Consider the following 27,459-nt stretch of genomic DNA (forward strand, 5'->3'; position numbering starts at 1 on the left):
CCGGAGGGCACATAGGCAATGGTTCTCAACCTTGACGGCACATGAAAATCTCTTGGAAAGTTAAAAAAATTTTTCCTGAAACGTAGGCCACAGCCCAGATCAAGTAGCTCAAAACCTCTGGGGACAAGCCCCAGAATGGAGACCAATTAAGCTTTCCAGGTGATTGTGATTCAGCCAAGGCTGAGACTCCTTGCTTCAGACCTCTAGAGTCTGCCACACTCAGTCTTTTGGGTCTCCTGCCCATCCTGGGAGGGGATGTGGAACAGGTATCACCCTATTCTAAGAGAAGAATGAGGTCCCCTGGGAGGGGGGTTGCCTGCTATGTGGCTACCACCAACAGGTCTGGCTGGGACTTGAAGCCAAATGCCTGCACCCTGGATCCACGGCTTTCACTGCTGACTCTTTAATCACTGCCAGGTGCAGAGGGCAGAGGTTGCTTCCAACCCACCCTGTCTGCCCTGAAATAACCAACATGATGCCAGGCATATGCCAGGGCTCTGGCAGCTGGGTACTGAAGGACTGAGGAGGTGGGAGGGCTTCCCCACTGTGCCCAGTGTAGAATTGTTACAGAACCCCTGGGCTGCTCCAGTTGAAAACAAACCCATGGGCTCTTTAGTTAGGGGCCCGATTGCCCGCCGCCAAAATTATAACTCTCAATACCAGAGTTTGGTGAAAAGAAAAAGAATTGTTTATTTAACAGTTATATAGATTTAGTTACTTGCGGATTTCTGTTGTTAAGTCTTATGCTCTTTAAAATACCCACAAACACATATCCTTGCCTCCCCCCCTTCCAAACCAGGCTAGTTTTGGGAAAGTCAGAGAAACCGTTTCCCTACTTTCCAAACACAGTTCAGCTTTACCAGCAGCTGCCAATCATTCAATCTGATTGGGGAGGTCCTTTCTGTGCTGTGGTGCCCTCCAGCTCTCAATGCAGAACCACCTGGATTCTCAGCCTCCTTGCAAACTGTCTTCTTCCTGCAAACTGCACGGATCTCCTTTCCTTCTCAAAACCGCATGGCGAGAGCCTCTTAAAGCAGCCTGGAGACCCCTTCTCCAAGCCACATGGAGAAGGCCCCTTCACCAAGCCACGTGGAGGGAGCACACGGGAGAGCGAGAGAGCGAGAGCCCAAGAGCGAGAGCGCGAGCCCGAGAGCGAGAGTCCCAGAGTGAGAGCATGAGCGAGAGCCAGAGAGAGTCAGAGCGCGAGAGCGTGAGCCAGAGAGCGAGAGTCCCAGAGTGAGAGCATGAGCCAGAGAAAGTCCGAGCGAGAGAGAGTCAGAGCGAGAGTCTGAGAGAGTCTGAGCTAAAATGTCTGCAGCTGCTTATATATCCCTGACTGCGTCATCTGACGCAGTGGGCGTTGCAAACAGTTCTGACCATTCACAGGTCCTTACGTAGGCTCTGTGTGCTTTCTCCATACTGTCCCCTGGTTCAAGACTCCTCCCATCTGCCTGAGGCTTTGGATGTATTAAATCCATTTGCATAAGAAAGACAGTAGCCACCAGCCTCAGGCATGTGGAAGCATTTGAAAAGCTGCTTACTTCTCCCCATCCCCCAGCAGCAAACTCTGAGGATTTTTCGACTCCCCTGTTTCTGTAACAGAATCACTGTGCTAGAGGGGCACAGGGATGAAGCGGGGAGGGACCTGCTCAGAGGCCCTATGGCGGGGCCCTTACCAACTGCACTTGACAGGGCCAAAGACCTGCCAGACTCCCCCACCTCACTTTCCTCTTGTCCTATGAGACAGAAAATGAAAGGGCACAAAAAGGGGAGAAGGAATGAACACACTTTGAGAACTGTTTTCCATGCTTGTTTGCAATATGCCCATCTGTGCCTATGTTGAGGGAAGGACTGAAAGGGGAGTCCTAAAAGTTACAACTCCTAAAAGTTGGCAATACCCGGACTACTCCAAGAACAGCTCAGGGCTGCTACTGAGTCTGCAATTTTGGACCTAAAAACGACCAACCCAAATCTACACTTGTTCCTCCCTCTTCTACCACCAGGCCTGACACAGAGGGTTCTGGGCAGACCAAGTATAGGGTTGTGCCGCCCTCTGGTGGCAAGGCCTGAGTACAGCTCCCATTCTCCACTTCCAGAAACTCCCGACCAAATCGCCTCACTTTTCCATTAGGAAAATATTTTAGGACAGAGAACCTGCTATATAAGGTGCAACAAATGCCTTTTAGCCCTATACCTAATCATGGCAGGGTGCCTTGATCTCTTGCATCTCACATCGAACACGTGTCAGGTCAGTGCAGTAATTATGAGCCTGGGCTATGAAACCATACAGTAGAAAGACTAGCTCCTCCAGGACTCCTCGTGGGTCCTTGGGAGTCTCTTAAAAGCCCAGCTACCTCTATGTACAATGGGCACAATAAAAGACCTAACTCAGAGAGTCTGTGCCAATTTGAAGGGCTACCCAGGAAAATAACCATGCCTGGATTTCCAGTAAGGGGCCCAGGCAAGCTGGTGAGCTAGTGGTATTAATGGAGTTTTCCTTTGAGTATTCCGCCCCCCCACCGCCACCCCCCACACACATTTAGACACTAACAGGTCATGCTTCTTGTCTTTGCTTTGGCTGCTGGGGCTTGAAGCCAAATTAGGGATTCCTCAGAGCACTTTGGGTTTCATGACTTGTATTTGAGCTTGGTGTTGGCATTCTACTCTGATTTGTTCTTGGTCCTCACTTCTTTATATTTCACAGTTTTAGTTATTTCCTATAAGTCTCCTCACATCCTTTCTGGAATAAGATAGGCTTATCTTACTGGGGACTTTGTAGTTTGGTTCTTCACACGTTTGGTGGAATCTGTTGCTCTGCGTCTGTCTGGGAAAAGTCCAATCATTGTGAATATAACAAGAATGGTTTGCGCAACATCAGTCTAACCTGGCAGCCAGGGAGAGTGTACTGGAACGCACATGCGTGAACAATGACTTCACTGTACTAGTCAGTAGGGGCAGTAGACACCATTGAGTGAATATGTGTACCAAGTGGCTGTCTCATTCAAAATGACGGAGTAGAGCAACGAATTGGCACAAATTTTGTTTTAAGCTTGAACATTCCTGTGTGGAAACTATTCGGATGATTCAGAAGGCCACAGCTATGGGCAATAATGATTGGCAGCTTCACCATGACGTGCTTGCTCACATATCACAACTCGTTACTTTTTTGCAAAACACCAAGTCACCCAGTTGACTCAGCCTCCCTACACCCCAGATTTGGTGCCCTGTGACTTCTGGGTTTTCCCAAAACTAAAATCACCTTGGAAAAGGAAGAGATTTCAAACCATCAATGAGATTCAGGAGAGGACAATGGAGAAGCTGGTGGCAAGTGGGGGAACTATGTGCGGTCCCAAGGTGCCTATTTTTTTCAAATTACATGGCTGGATACCTCCTGGACAGACCTCATATCCTGAGCTAGTTCAACAAACATTTTCAAGTGCTATCATCTTTGATTAAGGCAAATATTCTGATTCAGAAATGTTGGGGTAGGCCCCAAGAATCATTTATTACTAAGAGTTTCCCAACTCTTAGTGAGGCAGTCAGACAAGCTCCTAGCCATGGAGCAGTATTTGAGAATATCTGGCCTGGAAACGTAAAGGGGGTCATTAGTTTGAATAATCAATGTCGAATTTCTTTACAAAACATAATATTCTAAATAAAATAAACCTCAACTTCATTCAGCTGGTGTGTTTCAAAAACAATAGGTTTAAGTCCAAATTTGCAAATCAAACCCATTTAAATCATTAGGGTAAAGGACTTAGGAAAAAATCCAGCAAGGAAGCCTATAAAAATCAAGACACTCCTACTTACTTGGTCTCTGAGTTGAGCACTTCTTAAGGTGGTCACACGAGTAAATTTCATGGAAAGAAGATATTCCCAAGCTCCTTGACAACCCGCCCATCTCAAACCTGTACCCACACAAGGTCATGTAGGCTGTCCACTACAGATTCTGGTACCAGCTCCACCTCACAACTCACCCTGACTCCACTAGGAGGCGCTCCTTCCCTGGCCTAGGACCCTTCCCTACACTTGGGACTGTGAAGACTAGAGCGCCCAGTTAGACCAAGGTGTGTTTCTCACACACACACACACTGTGGCTACTGTTTCCTAGCCCAGGATGGTAAAGACCCACGAAATGCCTCCACAATTTTTATTACAAAGTAGGGAGAGTGGCTCTGAAAGTGGGGGAAGGCCTTACTCCTGGTTCATCAAGGCCAACAATCACTATGAAGGCAAGTGTGGAAATACAGTGGTGTGACTACAAGTAGAGGGATGTCACATCAGACAATGGAGAGCAGGGTGGGGGTAGTTTCTGACTCCCAGAGTTCAAGTCCAAATGGCTTAGCTGCTCCTTGAACACCTTCCTCCAAAATGCACTGTCTGGCAAGATCTTCAAGGGGATAGGAGAGCCAGGTCTGTGCAGTCTAAAAACCCATTTTATGGGCTAAGAGCCCTCTGCTAGGTCCCCAGGATGGAAGGTTTGCTGGGTGTGAGAGAAGTTTCGAATTGTACCTCCCCACAGTTAGATGTAGGTCTGAAGATGCTGCAACCCTGCTCTCTGCCCTCCAGGGCACCCTTTCATTCCGTCAGGGCCCTCAGTCCCTTCAGGAAAGGGTCATAGATTCCCCTTTCCTTGGAAGCCCAGGGTCCAGAGCAACAGAGATCCTGCCAAAAGTGTGAAATCTGCACTCAGGAAATCCGTGACTATTAGGAAACACTTATCAAAAGGGGATCTATGCCACAGATGTGGCTGAGACCAACACTGCTACTGAGACAGGTGGGAGGTGCAAAGGAACACACAGAAAAGGGTTGAAGAAGACAGTCCAAGTAACAAGAAATAAACAGTCGGTGGGGCAAGACAAGGTAGGGTAGTACTGACCAGGTTTCCAGTTTTCCTGGGAAATTCTGAGTGCTATTTTGTCTTGCCATAAGGCTAATAAGCACAGGGCTGGAAAGGCCTGTTGTGATCAATAAAAACATATGCTAACCAGGTCCTTCTGGTACTTTCGGCAATTAATCAAAATAGAGACACTAGCTTTACAATAAATTACAATCCACCAAACAGTGTACAGTCTTAATCCAGGATTGGTCAAGAAGGAAACAGGTCCTGGTCCCTGGACAGTCTCACAAAGGACAGCAGAGATGGTTTGAGAGTGGCATCTTCCAACACTGGCTGGGCAGAATCGGGGCTTGGCTGGCAGTTACTGAAGTATTTCAAGGGAAGGGAAGAAAGCCAAAGAATTAGATGCTAAAACTAGAAATGAGACTATAATTGACAGATCACTCTCCTTTGCTCACAGCTACTTTCTAAGGGGCAAATGCTCAACAAAGCCTGGGCATGGATGCCGGGCTGCAGTCTTGGAACCTTAGAAGCCAACCGTTCTATTAACTACAAAAAATTTTAAAAAATCAGTAACTAGGGTCTTTAGTCTCAAGACTGAACACGCCCAGAAAATAACAGCAGTCACACTTTAGAAAGGAGAAACACCCAACAGCTATAATGTGGAAAATCTTACTCATCAGCAGCAGCATCAATGCCTGTTTCCTCTAGGTAGTTGCTTCCAGGGAAGGGTGACAAGTATGGGCAGTCAGTCATCTGCATGTTATTTTGGGTGTTGGGGGTGGGGTGGCCAGTAGCAAGAGCACACGAGTCCATTTATTATAATGGGCGCAGGAAAAGACGACTTCTTTCCCCTCCGTCTCTTTGCTTCTGCTCCAGCCTATCCATCAGGAGCCAGAAAGGCTGGGTGATGACAAAGCGTGGACAGTCCTGTTCACACGGGTCACTGTGAGAGCCTTCCCAGGGTGTGCAACAGCCACATGGACAGAACCACCAAAACCACTTTTCCCTTCCTCCTTCATCCCTTACCCTTATGTCACGTCCTCCCCTGTAAGAGAGAGTGAGAGAGAACAGGTACTTCATTTCCTACGCACCATGAACTTGGTAGCACTAGCTTCCCCTCAAGATGCCACCAAAAACAGAGCAGACTTGAAACTCTCACTAGGTTATAGACCACAATTACTTCTGAGTGGTTTTCACAGTCAATATGAACAGACATTTCAAAATGGGACCTCTGAGCCCCCTAGTCTCTCTCACGCGCTTGCGCGCGTGCACACAGGCTCTATGCAGTGGGAACGTTGTTCAGCTGCTGGGCTTGGTTGACTCATGTCAGGTACTGCACCACAAGGAACATGACCAGACAGGTGAGCAGCATCCCACCGATCATAAAGTACTTGTCCTGGAAAGCCCGCTTCTCGATGAGCCGCATCACTGTGTTGGACAAGCCCAGCATGTTGGCAATGTCAAGGATCCTCTTTTGAGTCCCCTGGAGCAGATAAGAAGAGAAAGAAAAACAAAGATCAACTCACTTTGTCAAAGGTGGGCAAACACCAATGAGATGGGGCTTTACCAGCAATAGTCTGTTGGGCATGCCTAAAGCATATACAAAGCAGCATCAACCAGAAATAAATCACTTTCATATGGTAAAATGACTTTTGATCAAGATTCCAGAGCAATACAAAGGGGAAAGAAAAGTATTTCAGCAAATGTGCTGGAACACCTGGTTCTATAATATGTATCACATATATGTATCACACAAACACGTCTTGTATAAATCATATATATTAATGTGCGTAAAAAAGGATCAATTCATTATATACAAAAATTAATTTGGATTATAGAATTAAACATAAAAGCTAAAACTATAATAAAACTTCTAGAAGAAAACACAGATAATCTTAAATCTGGAAAGAATCCAGGTGTACCTCACCAAAGGACAGATAAACAATTCATGATATATTTGACAGTGGAATACTACTGCTCAGCAATAAAAAGGACCCAATTACCAACATGTAACAGTATGAATGAGCCTGGAAAACATTCTTGACAGGAAGAAGCCACACACAAAATAGCAACATGAATACATTTATATGAAGTTCAGTAACAGGCAAAATTGGTGAAATAAACCAGCACAGTGGTTGCCTGGGGGCAGGGGCCGACTGACTTGGAAAGGGTACCAGGGAGCTTTTAGGTGTGATGACAATGGCTGTCTTGATAGCAGTGTGAGTTACAGAGGTACATGCATTTGTCAAAGTTCAATGACCTATACAAATAACATCTGTATACCTCCCTGTATTAGGGTATTTTATATTAAGACTCAGTCTCTGCTCCCTAGCTCCAAAATCCTTGCTATCAGATTTCCCTTCTTGTGGAGCAGAAATCAAGGGGATTCTGCTGAGTACAACATGCGGACCAGTGTCCAGGTTTACAAGGTTTGAAGCGGGCGAGACGGAATGACAAACACAACTGACAGACACCAACACAATGACCTAAAACCTGTTACATAAATGTCACCACCCACCACCAAACACAAAAGGATATTTTATTCCTAAACCAACAACCAAACCACCCAGCCTGATCTTGCACTCCGCTTTCTAATTTTCATTTTTAAGCACGTTCAAATTCTTACGAAGTAGCAAATATAAATTAATGCCAGGCCAACCCAAGGCACTCCCACACACATCACCGACTGCATTGGTGTGGGTGGCATCTAACCTAATGCCCTACACCCATTTTTTAAATGAACAACACAGCAATAAGCAGCTGAGAGAAGAGGCAAGAGAAGCAAGAATTACACGAGGCGCCACGGACAGGAACTCGAACCTATGTTCTGCCCAGACAATGATTCCGAAGCCTCACCGAAGACAGGTCTCACAAGTCAAACCTGATTACTGCCAGGAGACCAGAGACCTATTGTTGCCACAACAGTGATGGTAAATATTAGACTCTCACTAAAGGTTCTGCTCAGCTCTGAAAGCGCTGATTATTTCCTCACCATTTGAAGTTCAAATATCAAGCTTCTAAAATCACCTAAAAATTACCATAAAATTTAAACATACATATAATTTTCAATCATGAATCTCCCCAAATCATGGCCCAGCTCCTTGCTGTTCTCCCCTACATTAATTTCAAATGGTTAAAGCAGAAGTTTCTGACCGAAGTGGGGTGGGAGGCAGGTGCAGGGCATCAGGTGGCAGAAGACAGGCTGGGCGGGTATGAGGAGGAAATGGGACTGGAACGCTCCCCGTCCAGCCTCTGGCCACCTCACCAGGCTTCCCGGCACTTCCCTTCTGGGACTGTGTAGGGGAAGGAGTTGCTTGCACTCCTCAGTGACACCGGACTGCAGGAGGACGCCAATACTGCTGTAACAAGAAGCTCTAACCCCCACCGTCGATGTTAGTGTGACACGGTGAGTCCTGTCCTGAGAGAGTTTTACTGATTTTCTGAGATATGGGAACGAGGCCAGTCTTTTTCTATAGAAAGGGCGAACTCATCAACACTTACCAGTTCAGATTACGGCAGGTGGGTGTTCTGAAAGGGGGGCACCTGTGAAGCTGTTGGAACCCACACTTCAGACCATTTAAAACACCACAGCCATCAGGAGGTTAAGTGTCACTCGTGGTCACCTGACCCTCTCCCTGGTAAAGGTAGTAGAAATGTACTGAGGTCCCACAGAGCTGAGCGCCTCAACACGGTCCAACAAAAACTAAGATAAGGCTCACGCTTCTGAGTGACTGTTTCTCACAGTTCAGTGGCTGGCAGTGCTTCGTTCACAGGGAACCACACCCTGATAACAGGCACATCCACACCCCATTATCCATCGGGGTTGCTACAGGAAAAGGGCTGAGGCTGAAACATCACGACTGACATCAGGGTCTGTGTAATGTTTCCGTAAACTACTCCCATGGGGTTAGCATCTCAGCCAATGGGGTGGGGTTTCTAGCAATACCTTTAAATACCTAGAAAGAGTGAGGAGCTGCTGGGGATCCCTGGCACGTGCTCCGAAAGCTAGCTGCCGCTGAACACCCAAGGCAGCCCAGAGACCCCGCCCCTGGGGGCTCTCAGTTGTAAGGCTGTCCACAGTGGAGGCCCTACCAGAAAACACCTGAGAGTGAGGTGCCAAAGTATAGCCACATCTTCCTTCCTAGGAGAGTGAATTCTAGCACAGAATTTCTTAAGTCTGTTACTGGCTCCTCTCACAGCAGCGGTCACTTTCATAGCGAGTTCAGTAAATCGGAAAAGACCTGGATACCAAAGATGCCACATTATGATTCACTGCAAGCTGCAGAAATACCTAATGGCAAAGGGAATTTGGTCACTTTTGGACTTATAATAACTCAGCACCAACAGGAAGGATCCCAAACGAAAGGGCTCTGACTGTCATCACAGTACCACAATTCAGGGATATGTAATCCAGTGGAAATGCAGGCACCAAACTGTTGCATGAGGCCAAAACAAGAGGCCTGCTCCCTGTCCCCCACAGTGGCCCCCACCTTCAAGGTCATTCTCTGGGCCCTCAGTCCCGCCAGAATACTGTGCCCGCCTCCAATGAGGTCATCCATGTTGTGGTGAATTTTGTGGAGGGAGGAGTTAAACTGCAGTGATTCATCCATCGGTATGGTGGTGTCAGAGTCCTGTGGAAGAAACGCAGGCACTTGGTTAACTGGGCTTGCTGATCAGCCCCTGCGGTCCACTGTGCCTGACTGCTCTGCCTTTTGGCCAATACCAAGCCAGAAGAACAGCCAGAGGGAATGGTGCAAGAATCAGAGGAACCTAACAGAAGAAAAAGAAAAAGCAAAGCAGAGATCTAGGGGGCCCTCCGTTCACTTTCCTCAGACTTCCACTACCCAGGTCATGTTAACTCCTGCCTCTAACCATCCCCCCCGCCGTTAGGAAAAACGCGACTCCTTCAAGACCTCAGTGTGCCTCTCTTGAAGTCTTTCTCTGACTATTCACTAATCTAGCTTGTTCCAAATGTTTCTTTACTTGGCTTCCCCTTAATGCAGTATCAAATGGTTGCTTTTGTTCTTTAGCTATTTTATCTATAGCTTACCCCTCCAATCAGACTGAGGCTGACTAAGGATAGAAGAGACCGTGCTTCCTACTGACGGCCAAATGGTGTTCAGATGGATTATTCTCCTGAGCAGGAAAGAAAAATCTGCACTGCATCCATAATAAAAAAAGAAAAAAAGAAAAAAAGAAAAATCTGCACAAAAAGGAAAGGAGACAAAAACTAATACTGATCAAGTACTTTCCTCTTTGCATGCTCATTACCCTAAACTCATGTAATCCTCATCCTAACCTCATACGGTAGTTAATGCATTATTCCCATTTTAGAGATAAGGAAACTGAAGCCCAGACAGGTCAAATAACTGGTTCAAGATCTCACACAGCTGTTAAGAAGTCCGACAGGGCATGAACCCCAGTACTGAGTGCAGAGACTGATCCCTTTCCCACCTGTAGGGAGAAGCATCAAGACCAATCCTAGGCTCTAACTTGATACTGAAAGTGAACTGCACACAGAAGCAAGTCATGACCACCCCTAATACTTTTATCTTTCCTGCCTCCTGATGATCACACTCTTCTGCTAACCAGGACCGTTTTCACCCCTTTTAATCATCATAAAGAGGTTAAGTCACCTTTTCTTTGATGTGTAGGTTCAAAATCACTTTTCATGCATACATTTTCAACCCCCCCTTGCTGACACAGGAGTTTCTCACGCTTTATTCTCAGCACCCGAAATAGTGTTCTATACACACCTGCTAATGCTCAGTGGCTCAACTGACTGCAGTATCTGAATTAGAGACTCCTCTTCACTTATATGGCATTTATTGAATGCCTTTCACATATAAATCTTTCTTCCTCTCCTACCTGAAAGAATATAGCTGATGAGCCACTGTCTCTCAGAAAAATGTTTGATAGCACCAGATCACAGAATAACCAGGAAGTTCATTCAGCAAGTCAGTTTTTATTAAGGACCCACTGTGTGCACAGCATCACACCAGGCTGGTAAGACACAAAATAATTCTGAGCTATCACCCCCAGCCTAAGAAACGCCTGAATAACAACCAAAAGCCAACACAACACTCTTCGAAGTGTCGCATAGTTCACTATACTTTTGAAAGCCGGCTACCACTATACCACCAACACGTCCTCACCACACTACTGAATTGTTCATCATTACCTGACTGCCTCCTCTAGAGAACAGAAACTACGGAGGCACATTCTGAAACACCTGGGGAAATATACTGCAAGTAAGCACACAGCAGAGACAGTTAAACATCTGCAAACTGGAAACTGATATTAATTCTGATGGCAAGCTTGGAAAGCTAAGCCTTCTTTAGAAAATAAACTTCTCCGTTAAAAACAACAACAACATTCCCCTTTGTAAATAGTGTTTTTATACTTCATCCTCACCATCTCGGGATTTATAGAGGAAATGCAGGGGGTGGGGTTTCTGTTCCTCCCCAGAGTGGGTGAAAGTGGGAGAAGGTATGTATTGAAAGAAAATTAAACTTAATAACAAGTATCTCTTAAAAAAACAAACAAACAAAAAACCTCCAAACCCACCTTGTTTGGTGCAATATATTATGCAGAACATGGAAGAAGTCAAAATGACTACAGCCATGTGTGGGAAATGATCCTATGAGACCAAAGGGCAGGGATAATGGTGTTCTACAAAATCAAACACGCAAACCCAAACATGCCACTTTCAAACAGGCTCAGCTTAAGCAATCCATCTAAAAATATCTGTTAACAAATTCCTTCAAAATTGCTGCTCAGACTAGGGACAAAAACATTTTAATGCACCTGACACTGGAACCACACACATACACAGCACAGTGGCAACTGCCCAAAGGCACCTTTGAAATGCTGCCCTCACTGAAAATGGTCTAAGTCCTAATCATCTGTCTCTATCTGATCAGAAAAAACGTTTCCACCATGTCAACCACGACCTCTCTGCAGTGGACCAGTCAAGCCAGGTAATTTTCACCTCTGTCCATTCCCTCAAGTTAACTGCTTCCTCTTCAGGTTTCTGTGTAAGAAAAAAGAGATTCCCGGTCTAGGCATAGTCTCTGCAGCAATGAACAAAGTCCACTGTCATTTCCATTTGTTCTCCTCATCTGTCTGCTTCAGGCACCACCTAAAAGGAAGAAGCTCAGAGACCTGAGCTCCAGATGCAACAAGCTGTCAAGTACCTGCAGACTCCCACCCAGGCTCCTGACTTACATTGGTGGTGAAGGTGCGAGACAGAAGCTCCTCTCGCTGTTTCTCCTGCTGCTCCCTTATGTATCGCCGATGCTGGAAGTTTCTGAGAGCAGTCTGCAGATGCTGGACATCATATTTTAACTGGTCGACACGACTGGAATTGATAGAGAGAGATATTACATTCCAGGAACCCAGGGTGGCACGATTTGAGGACGCCAGGCTTTGTAGTGAGGAAGACATTTCCTTATTTCTTTCTATACCACTCCATGCTCTCCCCCCACCCCAAATAATATGATTTTGATTAATGATGCTGAAAATAAAGAAGCAGCTTGTGGTTAAAGTAGCGTTGTAGCACACGAGATTCCAGCAGTTTTACTTAAATACCTGCTGTCTCTGATTCTGGATGCATGACAGAGAACAGGTGACAGGAAACAGGCTCAATGACCTCTTCCTGACCTTCTATGGATTACATCACTCTCCTGGGAAGAAGCCCAAGGGCCTCTTTGGAGTAAAGCATCAACGAGGTTTCATAAAACTTTTGGGAGCAGGGGCTAGGGTGGAGGTGGTGAGAATGGTTTCATTTTAACTTCATGGGGGACTATCAAACATTAGATCGGTATTTCATTATAATTAGACTGACTGAAGTGATTAAGAGCAAGATTCGTTTCAACCCAAGAATGTAGTGGGAACCAAATGGTAGAGTAAACTCCCCGGCAGCACTAGGTTTCAACTGGCCATCGGTTTGGACAGAAAAATAGTACTGGAGGCAAAATTTCAAAATGACACCAACGAGGTAAGGAGACACAGAACTTCTGAGCCACTAACATCACAGAAATTTTATTTTTGAGAGAGTATCATGCAAATAGAATTGTGCCCTTTATGGGAACTTTATCTTTGCAGTCTCTGCTTCCCAATGTGTAAATGGATTTTCAGGCTATTCAATAGCCTCTCCTGGCAGAAAGGCCTGTTTTAAGGGTTTGGGGTGCTAGAGCACTCACAGTTTGGCATTCTGTCTTTTGTTAGGGGGCTCCTTGCTGGACAAAATCTCCAGACGTTCTAGATGGCTGAATATCTGGTCTATGCTTGCTTGGATTTCGTTTTCTACTACTGCATGAAAGAGAAAAATAAATAAATAATTGCTGGGAAAGAGATAGTGAACTTAAATTAGAATGGCAAATCAAACATATCTTTTTTCCATATCCAATACTCAAAAATATGTATTTCAAAAGGAAAAAAAATGCATACACTAATGAATAATGGAAAAAGTTCAAGTTATATTAAGTGACTCTGAAAATATTTCAAATATATATATATATATATACACACACACACACATATATATATGTGTGTATATATATATATACAGCTGTTAATGCCATAACAATGTCAATTTTTTTAAAAGCTGAGGGTAAATCTGTAGAAATAAATTTCCTGCCTTTAGAAAATAAGATGAACATTTAAAGGTTATCCAAATAAATTTTTAAGAAAAAAGCAGTATTTTCTGATACAGAATGAGGTCTCTTTTCCTTTGAGATTATTTTCAGATATAGATTATAAATATCTAGTAAAAAGATAGCCACTTGAATTCCCTACAATAAGGTTTAAAAAAAAGCACAAACGGGAAGATTAGTAATTGAAATATAGAGAAGAGTTCCCTTAAGGCTTTCCATAAGAAATGGAGAGCTGATGTTGGAGTCCCCAAAATAGACCAAATATCAGTAGGAAAGGCCCAGGAAAGAATCCACAGAGGTAAAGATATGATAAACATAGTCATTTTCCTCATCCCTTGTGATAAACCGTCCAAATGACCTCTTTTCCATTTCTAATCATGTAACAATGAGACTGTTGGGAAGGCAAACAAAGTCGATGGACAGAAACCAAACTGCGCAAAAGGCATCCAGATTGCTTCTTGCCCCATAAAGAAATGACAGCAATGTCACCTTTGTAGGTTAGCTAACAAATACAGATTAGAACAAAGTGGGGCACAGAACCAGGAAAGGAGATGCTTCTGAAGCTGTGGAAAGGACAGGAGAAATGGGCACAGGGGCAGCCATGCAGAGAGGGGAGAAGACAACTTCTGCGGTGTGTGGATAACCAGTAGTGTCTGCATGCCCGACTCAGAAAAGGGACCTTTGCTTATGACAGAAAAGAAACTAAAAAGCACAAAGCAGCCCTCTTCTTGAAAGAAACCATGGTGTGGGAACTGAACTAAATAATATTGCTATTCATTTCTAAATAACCCCTCTAAAAAGCCACAGTACTCAGCTCAGAAGAAATGACCAATTCCAGTTAAACACGTCCGCCTTTTTATGGAGCGCATTCCTCCAAGGACTAGGTAATTAGATTAAGACAGATGGAGGAAAGGACTCCCACTCCCACAGGGCCATGTCAGGTTGAGTGGAGGGGTAATGGAGGATGAGACCCGCGGATTCCAAAGGGCACAATCAGGGAAATCAGTGACTGTGCCATAGGGTTTTCTGCGCCCTAACAACAGAACTCATTCCACACTGAATCATTAAGCCCCTGAGGCAGAAATGCACTCAGGAAACCCAGCCCATTAGCACCGTGTCATCAGAGAAAGGACTCTGGTCTCCATAGTTAATTACTCACAGTGCACAGACTGCTTGTCTGCCGTCTCCAGGCGTCCCATTTGAGACTGGATCTGGTGGACCTGCCTATCAAAGGAAGAGGGAGGAAATGGGTGAGACAGGAGTAATCAACAGCGTTTCAGTCAGGAAGGACAAATTTTCTGATGCCAACATGTAACTGATTTAAACAGCATCACTGGACCGTCAAGTTTGTATGTGGCATTTTATGCCAAATGTTTTGGCATGGTTTATAATATGGTAACATTAATAGTAACACTGATGCAGCATTTATTGAGTGCTGACCACATCTGAGACATTCTGCAAAGTCAATAACCCTATGAGTAAAGTATTATCATTCTCATTTTATAAATAAGACAACTGAAGTCCAGAAAGGTTATGTAACTTTTTCAAGGTCACATAGCAAGTGATAAACCTCGATCTGGACCCAGCCAATCCCACTCTCTGTTGTTTGACCCAATGTGCTGAGCACTGATCTGTACAAGGGAGAGTCAAAGGGCGAGAGAGATATAATCCTTGTCCTTGAGAAACAATGTAATTAGGAACGACAGGCCAAATAGACAAGAAAAATCCCAAGATTTAAGGGAAAACTAACACATGTATGAGTAAACACACAGAAAGCTGGGGAGCTAAGCACAGTGGTGCCTAGCAAAGACAAGTGAACAAAAGGGCTGGGGCTGAGAAAGAGTTAAGGTGGAGAAATTCTGCAGGTGAAGGGAGTTCTGAACCTCATTTTGAAGGAAGGTAGGATTTGGTGAAGGAAGATATAAAGAAAATGCTACGCAAAAAGGCAGACAAGGCCAGACACGTGGATTACAGACAGGCTGGCCTGCCTGGAAGGGTCGGGGTCAGAGGGGAGAGGGGGATGAGGCAGTGAGTGGACCGTCAGGGGAAGGCCCTCAAAGAAAGGGATCTCCTGTTTGGTCCTTCCCTGCTAATATGAGGCAACTGCCACCTCATTTGGAAATGCGACACTGTACTTTGGGACATCAGGCTCCAGAGCACTCTCTGGAGGCTCCCCAAGGCTAGGCCAAGGTCAGTCTTACTACCCTTCCCAGTGGTCCCTGGGATCAGTCCTTGGAATTATTTATGCTACTCTTAACAACTGACTCCTGGTGCTTATAGTTTCTTCAAGTTAAAGTCACTTGGAAGGAACCTGCTGAGCTTTTATATCATTCCCAACTCTTGAGGGAAAGGTCAGCAACCATCTTTCACCATGAATACCACAAACTGTGACCCCAAACATACCAATGCAAGCCAGGAGCCCAAATTTGGTTTCTCATCTTTTCCAGAGCTTCCCTGTGGCCTCTACACATGACCCATGGCACCAGGAGCAAGACCAACCTTCTAATTATTCCCAGAGTGCTCCTGGGCAAAACCCATGTCCCCTAGAAAACACTCCTAGAGGCAACCAGAAATCTGCTACGAGAGTCTGAGAGACCAGACTGATACTTCAGTAAGGTTAAGTCTGGACATTTCTGAATGGCGCCCATGGAGGCAAATGAAGGAATTCCGCTTGAGGTAATAAACATCTGGATCAGGGTAACAGTGGAAACAGCCACAGAGGACTGGATGGTAACGCTGATTGAAGGGAGAATTAGGACTTTACTAAACGCCTGGATGTAGGCAGTGAGGTCAATTTTCAATGGGAGCTTAGAGCAAATCTGAAAATTGGTGGCACTATTGACAGGAACAACGTGATACCACATCCCACCCATTAGACTAGCAAATATTTTTTAAGATTTTATTTATTTTGAGAGAGAGGGGAAGGGAGGGAGACAGAGAGGGGGAGAAACATCGTTGTGCAAGAGAAACATCTACTGGTTGCTTCTTGCATGCCTCCAATCAGGGAACTGGCCCACAACCCAGGCATGTGCCCTGACTGGGAATTGAACTGCTGATCTTTTGGTTCACAGGCAGGTGCTCAATCCACTGAGCCACACCAGCCAGAGCTAGATTGGCAAATATTTTAAAGTCTGAACACATGTTGATAAGGATGTGGGGAAACTAGAACTCTCATACACGGCTGGTAGGATTATAAACTGGTAGAAACACTTTAAATAGCTTTTGACAATAAATGACAGTCAAATATGTGTATATCCTATGACCCAGCATTCTACTTCTAGAAACACGTCCTTGAAAGGGAAGAGGTGTGAGATTCAGTTCTTCTGTCTTTAAATCTAGGACCTGAATCAGATGTATTAAATATGAGTCCTAACATGTAAGTTAAATTATTTCTATTTTTATGTTTGAAATATTTCAAAGATAGAATAACTAAATATAACATTTTTTCCAGATGTTAAGAGTCAATGGTTTAACAAGGATCATTTATTTACTCACTCAGCCATTCATTCACTCATTCAACAAATAAGTGGGATAAACAATCACAATGATCCATGTGCAAGTGAAAACTAAAACCACAGGTGTGCCTACAGTGAGAAAGGAGCAATATACTGAAGATACCACAATAAGTTTATGTTGATTTCAAGAGGCATTTGATAGTTTCTCATGATATGGTGAATGTGGTTTGATGGTATTACAGATTGAGGGACTGATTTCCAGTGTTCCACCATAGCATTGCTTTGGGTTCTGTTTTGTTCAATATTGAAAAAAAGTCAACTTATGTTTATGGAATTTGCACATGATTTTGTGCCAGAATAAGGGGTTAGAATACTGTATAACAAAACAAACATTAACATTTTCCATTTAGGCTAAACTAGGGATTAAAAAGTATTCTGACTTTAGATTTTTTTATTTTTTTTTAAGTCAAATGCAAACTATAGAATGACATTCAATTCTGGGAGCCATCTGTTAAAGAAACCCTATCAATTAAAGGTTTTCCCCAATGGCAGATGAAAAGGATAACTGGGGAAGTGTTTAGAAGTCAATTCATGAAGAGAAATGGTCAAAATAGCTAGTGATAATAAGCTTCTTGGAAAAGAAAAGGAAAACAAAAGTCAGACGGAGCAGCTGGTGCTCTTCAGATTATCTACAGCTGATTCACAGGAAGAGGAACAGGCTTGCTCTCTGCGGCTGCTCCTTAAGGGAGAACCAGGACGAAAAGATACAAATTTCAAGATGACAGATTTCGGCTCAACACAAGAAAAAAAAATCTGAATTATGTCTTCAAGAAAAGGAAAAAAAAGTGTTCCTGCATGTTTAAACACAGGGTACATGGACTGTCGTGGGTTTCACAAAGGGTCTTCCTGACCAGCGAGGTGGAATGAAAGATCTTGCCAGTCCCTTTCAGTCCTTGAATTCTATGAGGACAGTGGGAGAAATGAAGCCACACTCACAAAACCCTGTAACACTCTTCAGCTGGCTTTTACTATTTTATTTTCTAAGATAAAAAGGATAAACTTTAAGAAGTTGCAGGGAAACATTACTGATTTTTTTCTCATCCAATCTCTTTTTGCTCCGAATGAACTAGAAAAAAATACAGCCAATAAAGTGATTCCAATCTCTACATTTCATGCCTGAGAGGAAATACATGCAAAACAACAAAGCAAGTATGCAAGGCACGGTGGGAACTACTATGTGCCAAGTGGAAAATCTGTCTAAAACTGAATTGGGAATTGAGACAACACACTCAAAGCCAGTAAGGAAGAGATGATATACTAGAAAGACCTGGGATTGTGGACGCTAGAAATCAGAAGTCCTAGCCTTGTCTAGCATTGGGTCCGTGGTGGGCTTGGGTGATAACTAAGTAGAGACATAGGAGCAAGTAAGCAAGGGTCACTGTTGCTGACTTTTTAAAAAGGGTCAGTAGAAGATCTGGGAAGCATTTTAAAACAGAATTGCTTTTTAGAAGTCTATGCATGCTGCCTCTGACCACCGTAAGAAGGAAACAATGTTTTGGAGTTAAAAGATCTGGTTGAAGTTTTAGTTCCACTATGTACCAGCTGAAGGACACAAAACAAGTCACTTAACTCCTTTATGCCTCAGTTTCCTCAACTGTAAAATAGTTATACTAATAATCACAATTACTTGAAAGATGGTACATCCAAATGCAATATGAAAATGCTATGTAACCTATACAACATCATATAAGTTTGTTGTTTTAACTTTAGAACTTCTTACACTCACCAAAAAACCCCAATCCAATTTAGAAGTGGGCAAAGAAACTGAATAGACACTTCTTCAAAGAGGACATACAAATGGCCAATAGTCATATGAAAAGATGCTCAATGTCACTAATTATGAGAGAAATGTAAACGAAAACCACAATGAGATATCACTTCACACCTGTCAGAATGGCTATACCTAAGAAATCAACAAACAATAAGTGTTGGCCAAGGATGTGGAGAAAGGGGAACCCTTTTGCCGTTGGTGGGAATGCAGACTGGTGTAACCATTGTGGAAAACAGTGTGGAGATACCGCAAACAATTTAAAATGTAACTGCTTTTGACCGAGCATTCCCACTTCTGGGAATTTATCTGGAGAAACCTGAAACACTAATTCGAAAGAATATATGCATCCCTATGTTCACTGCAATGTTATTTATAATAGCCAAGAGATGGAAGCAGCCCAAATGCTCATCAGAAGATGAGTGGATAAAAAAGCTATGGTACATTTACATAATAGAATTCTGCTCAGCTGTAAAAAAGAGAAGGAAATTTTACCCTTTGCAACAGCATAGATGGACGTGGAGAACATTAGGGTAAGTGAAGTAAGCCAGTCAGAGAAAGACAAGTACCTTAAGACTTCACTCATATGTGGAATCTAATGAACAAAATAAACCAACAAACAAAATAGAAATAGACTCATAGATAAGAGAAAAAATAGAGCTGCTTGTACCCTAGGTCTGAAGTATAAGAAATTCCTGACTCAAAATTTCTAGGACTACAGAGGGGACAAATGGGGCACCTTTACAACACTGGGATCTCAAAAAGAGAAGCCTGGCTATTGACTCCTCTTTAAAGTTCATCCTAATGCATTAAATATAAAATGTTTATTCTGCTTTTCATCCTCCCCCCTCCCCACCATTCATTGTTAAGGCAGTTAAGGAGACTTTACGATACATAACTTCAAAATGTTTATCAAATTCCAATGTACTTTCAGGGACACAGCAAGATAACCACAAATTGGGTTCAAAGTTCCAGTACAATTAATATGTTCAGTTACTGTTATGTCAGCTCAGTTATAATCACTAATTCCTGCAACTGCAGAAGCTAATTTCTGATGCTCGCAGGACTATGCATGTTCCTTTTTTAAAGACACTCAGTCACCAGCATTATGGGGCTGAAAGGAGCCTTCTAGTTTAACCAGCCCCAAACTATCATTTATAAACGAGGAAAAAGAAGGCAAAGAGGTATAGAGCCAGAACTCCCAATGGTTTAGTACTTGGGGAGAAAGGCAGATTAGAATATACTGCAGATGAAAGAAGGAAAACTCCCCGTGGCAGGGCTGTACTGCCAGAACCGAGAGTGGTGCCCAACACACAGTACTGCTGAGTGAACAGTCGCCAAATGAATGAATGAATGAATGAATGACTGCATTAACAGTAGAGGCCTTAACAGTGGTATGCCAAATCCGGTCCACTGCCTGTTTTTGTAAATAAAATTTTATTGGAATACAGTCACCTCCATTTGTTTAGATATTGTCTACACCTACTTTTGAGCTTAACAGCAGGGCTGAGTAGCTGCCACAGAGACTGTCTGGCCTACAAAGTGTGAAATATTTACTATCTGGCCTTCGACAGAAGAGGTTGGTGAGCCCTGTAATAGAGTCCAATGGTGGGTTACTGGAGGCCTGCAGAGGTACGTAGTTCACCTACACGCCACAGATCTTATCTGAGACACCATTTAGTATATCCTTTCTCTCCCTAAGTTTACAAAGAATTGAGCAACTAGATTTCTCAGTGATTAACTACCTGCTACCGAGATAACAGGTACAGTCTGAGACTCTAAATAAAATTCTTCTTGAGAATAAACTGGCCAGTCTCCTTAGCAACATCCTTTAACCAAATCAACTAACTGGCTGAGGCTGTACAGATGAACTACAAGGCACACTTAGCTCACTGAGCCTTGCGATTGTAAAAGATCTACCCATTCTTAGTAACAGGAGCATAATTTTGTTTTGTTCCTTTTCCAGTTGACTCATGGGCCTCATTTTTAAATCCCTTCTTATAATTTTTATATGAGAATAGGGCTCTCCAGTGTAAGAGCAAATTCTGTCATTTTTATACCATTACAAAGTAGGTGATAAATTTTCACTCACCCAAACCAATACATTTAGAAAATGAAAGAGTAAGAGGATCACCATCCTTATTCCTAATCCTCCAAAGCATTTCTTTCATTGTGAATTCATTAAGGAGGCAGATCCCTATTTTATTTCATTTACAGACCCTAGGAGTATAATTTTAAGTATTTTCATCAACAAAACTACAGAATTAAATTTGAAAGTTGTTAAAATAGGACACACACACACACAAAGAAAACAGGGACTCAAACAGGTTTACATCAGTGTTCATATTTGCATTATTCATAATGGCCAAAAGGTAGAACAACCCAAGCAACCGTGAGATGAATGGATAACAAAATATGGGTTGTGTACACACACAGGTATACTATTCTACCATAAAAAGGGACGATATTCTGATACATGCTACAATAAAGATGAACTTTGAAAGCATGTTAAGTGAACCCTGGCCAGTGTGGCTCAGTTGGTTGGAGCATCATCCCCTAACCAAAAGGCTGAAGGTTCAATTCCCTGTCAAGGCACATGCCTGTGCTGTAAGTCTAATCCCCAGTCTGGGTGGGTATGATCCCTGGTCCAAGCATGTATGGGAGGCAACCGATCAATGTTTCTCTGTCTCTCTTCCTCTCTCTCAAAAAGCAATGAAAAAAAAAAAAAAAAAAAAGTCCATGTTCAGTGAAATAAGCCAAACACGAAAGGACATATACTGTACAATTCCACTTATATGAGATATATAGAACAGGTGAATTCAGACAGAAAGCAGAACAGAAGTTACCAGAAACTTGGGGAGAGAGGGGTTGGGGGGGGTACTGATAATGGGTACATTGAGTTTCTGTTTGGGCTGATGAAAATGTTCTAGAAATGAATAGCAGTGATGTTACACAACGTTGTGAATGTACTTAATGTCACTGATTTGTACACTTAGAAATGGTTAAAGTGGTAAGTTTTATGTTATATATATTTTACCACAACAAAAGAGAAATAAATCATAGAAGTTATTTCCAAAATAACAGGATAAATATGGTCCCTATTACCATATTCAAGCACCTATCTTAGCAAATTCCAAAAATGCCGTACAGTATTAATAAAGGACACTACCAAGGAATTTAAATTGAGAAGCCAAATCAAAATTTGATCCTGAATGGTAACCTGTAACTAGGTATGAATAACAAGTAGAATACTGAATGCTACCAGTACAGAAATTACTTTGTACCCTAAAAATACGGTCTTCAGTATAAACAAAATCAGAATTTAAAAAAAATTTATAATGTAGCAACAACAAAATTAGTCAGTCAAGAGTGGAGACATGTCGTTCAGGAACTGTGAGCTATAACGAAACTTATTCTGACATTAGCCCAGTGATGGAGCCTTTTAAATCGCTTAAGCTGACTCTGTTTACACTGCTTATTTTACCTTCCACTGTATCCTGCCACACCTTAGCTCTTTCTTGGTACATTCCCTGTCTCTCCAAGTAAAAGGTAAGCCCTGATGTGCAGGGCCCTGTCACTCCACGAGCTCTACCACCTGGAGCACGGAGTCAGCAGGTGCGAGACAAAGTATTATAACCTGTAGGTGCGACTTTCTCTTCACCTACTCTACCCAGCAGGTAGTCACGGCCTCGAAGACGCCAGGAGCCATCCGTTCTCGGTTCTCCGTTGACCTGGGCATTCCGCCTGGAACTGAGCACTTCGAGCTGCCCCGAGCAGCGCTCCGGCGGAAGAACTCGGCCTCCACAAAGGCGGAAGCCCCAGGCCCCAGTCCGGGAGGCCGGCCTCACCCAGCCTGGCTCCGTCCCACCCGTGCCCGACGCGACCCTCACTTGTGCGTTTGCTGGTACAGCTGTTCCATGTCGCTGGCCCTGCAGGGTCCGGCTCTGCCTTCCTCCGAACACGTCCTCACAGCCCTACTTCCGGCTTTCGGCTTCCGGTCTCAGGACCCTCTCTAACCTGCCGTCCAGGGCTGGCCCCGTCATGCCTTACTGGTGGTGGTGGTTAGAAGGAAGGGGAACGAGAAAAGAGGCCAGAAGGAGAAGGTTAAATGTAGTCAGAGGTTCGACCTTAGATGGGAGACGAGGAGGTATAGGTTTTGGCGGGAGGCTGTCTTCAGTGTTGAGTCAGGCACTGGCAAGGACAGTCTCAGAGTTCTGACATGAGGTCCTCAGAGCAAGGTTGGAGGCGAATGGGCGGATACCTCCTATTCCCTCCTCAAGGCTAGGGAGGTTTCCTGCTAGACTTTGTGTTAAACTGTTTAATTGTGGGTCTGGAGAGTTAGCTTTTCTCTGAAGTCACTTGCACAAGCTTCTCCTATCTCAAATTTGTCTGCTTACTTGACCCCCATTTACCTCACCTCCACACGATTTATTCATCCCAGTAAACCCACATTGAATGAATGACTGGTTTACTCTGTGTCATGTGTGCTGTCGGGGAAATCAGGTTCCTCCTGCCCTCAGAGAGGTCGAAGTCTAGGAAAGGAAAGAAGATGTGTATACAAATAAACGTCTACAAGGTAGAAAGTTCATATATATTGAACCGAGCTGGGATTGGCTCTGGTAGAAGATTCAGGGAAGAGTTAATATAGCACGTGTCATTGGAATTAGGACTTGAAGGATTTGGATACTTTGGCCTCTCCACATAGGCCTAACCCATTTCCATCCCACTAGGCTTATCTGTGGTTCCTCCCAAGGGAGGAGACGTCCTCTTCCTTTGACAAGTTGATGCTACAATTTTCCTGTATCCTGGATCCCACCCACTTTTGTGTCTCAGGAGACTGTCTATCCACATGCATTCTTTCCCTAACATTATTTTTCCATTTAATCTAATATTTATTTATTAATGAACACCTACTATTACAAGGCACAGATATTAGGGATAGCAATACAAGTAAGACAGCCCTGAAATCTCTCTTTCATTTACTGTTGAGAGGGCTAGCCATGTCCTTGAGCTACAGTATCAGGTAGAAAAAGTGCTACAATTGATACAAAGCACTATATCTATGGAGAAGAGCAAATGTTCATGGACTTTTTTTTTTTTAATTTAAGATTTTATTTATTTTTAGAGAGGGGGGAAGGTAGGGAGAGAAGCATCAGTGTATGGTTTCTTCTTGTGCACCCCCAACTGGGGACTTGGCCTGCAACCCAGGCATGTGCCGTGACTGGGAATCGAACTGGTGACCTTTTGGTTCGTAGACCAGCACTCAATCCACTGAGCCACACCAGCCAGGGCTTTTTTTATTATTATTATTTTTAAAGATTTTATTTCTTTTTAGAGAGAGGAGAAGGGAGAGAGAGAGGGAGAGAAACGTCAATGTGCAGTTGCCTCTCGCGCGCCCCCAAGGAGACCTGTTCCGTAATCCAGGCATGTGCCCTGACTGGGAATCAAACCAGTGACCCTTTGGTTCCCAGTCTGGCACTCAGTCCACTGAGCCTCACCAGCCAGGGCCAAATGTTCATGGATTTTAAATAACATGAATAAGGCCTTCAAAAAGCAGTAGAATTTCAACAGTCTTTTGCACACACTACCACTCTATAAACATTTATTGTATTGGCCTGGTGGAAATGAAGGAGAGGCATTTGAAGTTGAGAAGATAGCTTGAACAAACACAAATGGGGAAAAGAACATGGATCTCCTGTGGCTGTGTTTAGGGTGCTTGGGTCAACAATAGAATTAGAAGAAAAGTTGGGGCCAGATCATGGGGGGATCATAAATGTTATGCTTAGACTTTTATTTATAGATTTTTTTGTTCTATAAGTAGTTGGAAGCTATCAGAGTTTGGATAGAAATGTTAAATTCTTTCAAAGAATGTTTCATCCTATATCTTGTTCTTCTTTGGACCTCACAACATCCCTGTGATATGGGTGGTAAGGCTGGTGAAGAAACTGAAGTCCAGAGGACCTCACCTCTGCCTCTCAAGTCTCTTGGGCCTTTATGTGTTTCGTCCTTCCTCTAAAGAGAAGAGAATTCCATGCCTTCATCTTGCTGCACTTTTAACTTCTATCTCATTTCTTCTTCATTTAAGGCTAAACCACTTGATCAACCAATTGATTTACATTGCTAACATCTTCTATGAGTGTCTTGCTCTCCAACCTCTCCTTTGTTCTACTAGATAGAACTGTTCTCTAGGCTCACCAGTAGTCTCTTCTCGTGAATCATCCTACATATACTCACTGAGCTCATGCAGTACAATGCAAGGGCTGGGTTACAAAGATGAGTAAGACACCAGCTTGCCATAGACGTTCTTTAATATACTGGGAGGGAAACATCTACATAGGTAATTAGAATGCTATGTGGTGAGTGTGGAGTAGAGATAAGTTTTGCCTAGAGTATGCTGTGAAATATGAATAATAAATAATTTACTGTTGAGACTTTTGTAACACAGGCCCTGGCCAGGTAGCTCATTTGGTTAGAGCATCATCATGCTACACCAAGGCTGTGGATTTGATCCCCGGTCAGTGCACATACAACAATCAACTATTATATGCATAAATAAGTAGAACAACAAATCAATGGTTCTTTCTCCCTCTCTCTCTAAAATAAATAAATAAAAATAAAAAGTTAAAAACACTTGGCTGCTATGGCTCAGTGGATTGAGCGTCGGCCTGCGAACCAAGTGTCGCTGGTTCGATTCCCAGTCAGGGCACATGACTAGGTTGCACGTCAGGTCCCCAGTTGGGGGCACGTGCGAGGCAACCACACAGTGATGTTTCTCTCCCTCTCTTTCTCTCCTTTCCCCTCTCTCTAAAAATAAACAAACAAACAAATAAATAAATAAAATTGGGGAAAAAATCTTTAAAAAAGTTAAGTAAACTAATTTAAAAAATTTAAAAAACGTTAAAAACATTTTTGTAGTGCAAATGTATAATAATATATCTTCCAGCCATGTCTTCCCTTGAATTCTTTAGATATTAATCACTACATTCCTAGAATAGGATCTTTTTCAGTGTTGACTACATCCCTTCCTTCCATACACTGAAACCAGTTGGCAGAGGGGAAGTAGTGGATAGGCTAGAGGCCAATGGGTGGAGCAAGATATTTTATGCAAGAAATAACTAGCCCTCACCTGAACCAGCTTAAGACTGACCTGGTGGCTCATGAGGTCACTACCTTGATCAAAAGGAAGAAAGGACATTGATTGTAAAATCAAGTTGGCATTATAGAGCAATGGTCTCACGTGAAGATTTAACAGGCATGCTCACCTCTGGAGGACTGCCTGACATGTGGTGCAAAGCCTGTAGAGAGGGTGGACTGACTACCCTTACCAGGTGGTATTGGGGAGCCCCACACAGGGCAAAGGATGCTGCCACCCCACTATTCTGGTGTGCCGTAACCTGGAAGCAGCCCTATGGTCAGAACACAGGCTGGCAAGAGCCATGGCATGGACTCACACAGGTGGCTCACCCCCAAAGGTCAGTAGCGGATTGCCAGTAGCCCAGAGTTCTGAACTTATCTTGTATCCAATATGAATGGGAATCACCTCCAAATTAGCAAACAACTACCATTCTGGTGGCCTGATCTTGTGCAATGCCACAGAAGAAATACTATTCTGGCCAATAGAAGCAATCTGCTTGCCAGCTTGCCCTAAATAACCCATAGGCATGAGCCCTGAAAGCTTTTCCGGGCACCTGGTCAACCCATGCATGAGGGGGAGGGCTGGAGAGTACCCTGAAGAGAAGAAACAGACTGGGACAATCCCAGCCACTGAAAGGGGACATAGAAAAATCAAAAAATAACAAAGTGTGTGGCCCCTCTGAGGCCCAGGACCTGAACCAGGAACCCTGCTTGCCCAGGTCTGAGGACAATAATGGATGGTAGAATAAAGATGGTCTCAAATTCTTTGCTACAGCTCCCGTTAAGAGGTAATCTAATTTTACTCCCTTTGAATCTGAGCTAGTCTTAGTGACTTGCCTGACCAATAGAATGTTACAAAAATGAAAGTCTGGGATTTCCAAGGCCAGGTCTAGGAAGCTTTGCAGCTTCTACCCATCCTCTTGGAGCTCTCCCTCTGGAAGCCCTGATTCATCTTGGGAGAAGTCTGACTATCCTGAGGCCATCATGGCAGATAGGGCATGTCTGCAGGTGCTTTAGTCCACATGTTCAGCTGATCCCAGCCTTCCAGCCATGGCGCCAGAAATATAAGTGAAGACACCTTGTACCCTCTGTACTAGTCTATCGTCTTGCTAAACCCCACCAGGTGATCTCTGCAGACTATATGAAATGGAAGAATTGCTCAGCTAAGTCTCTGCCTGAATTCCTATCCCACAAAATAAAAAGATATAGTAAAATGGGTGATATTTTAAGCCACTGAATTTTGGGGTGGTTTGTTATGCAGCAATAGATACCCAACCTCAAAATGTTTATCATCTAATTGGGAAGACAGGGTTCAGGGCTTATGAAAGGGTAACAATGCAAGAGAAGGTGTAAGTGTGTAATGAATGGTAAAGACAATTAAGTTCTGTTAGAATGTAGAAAAGGAAGAGATCCCTTTGAATTTGGATGACAAAGGAAGACTTTCCAGAAGAGATGGGATTTCAGCTGGACCTTAAAATACAAGAAGGTTTAAGACATATGGAGAGGCAGGCACAGGGCATTCCTGGCAAGCAGAGAGGTTAA

At 43.6% G+C, this 27,459-nt stretch overlaps 1 protein-coding gene across 3 annotated transcripts; it reads right to left on the reverse strand.

Annotated features, from left to right (window-relative positions):
- Positions 1–3,470: 3,470 nt before the first annotated feature.
- On the reverse strand, positions 3,471–22,781 carry GOSR2 (golgi SNAP receptor complex member 2). Of its 3 annotated transcripts, none has more exons than XM_090291226.1 (6): positions 22,674–22,781; positions 14,660–14,724; positions 13,048–13,156; positions 12,071–12,203; positions 9,334–9,474; positions 3,471–6,326 (listed from the first exon to the last, which is right to left on the reverse strand). In XM_090291226.1, the coding sequence occupies exons 1-6, from the start codon at positions 22,700–22,702 to the stop codon at positions 6,165–6,167; spliced, it is 639 nt and encodes a 212-aa protein (XP_090147352.1). In that variant the 5' UTR covers positions 22,703–22,781; the 3' UTR covers positions 3,471–6,164. The 3 variants fall into 3 exon arrangements, with proteins under 3 accessions (XP_090147352.1, XP_090147353.1, XP_090147354.1); XM_090291227.1 differs by lacking the exon at positions 22,674–22,781 and adding an exon at positions 22,421–22,661; XM_090291228.1 differs by lacking the exon at positions 9,334–9,474.
- Positions 22,782–27,459: the final 4,678 nt, after the last annotated feature.

The sequence above is a fragment of the Furipterus horrens genome, unplaced genomic scaffold (assembly GCF_987537825.1).
Source record: "Furipterus horrens unplaced genomic scaffold, mFurHor1.1.pri manual_scaffold_11, whole genome shotgun sequence".
NCBI classification, from domain to species: domain Eukaryota; kingdom Metazoa; phylum Chordata; class Mammalia; order Chiroptera; family Furipteridae; genus Furipterus; species Furipterus horrens.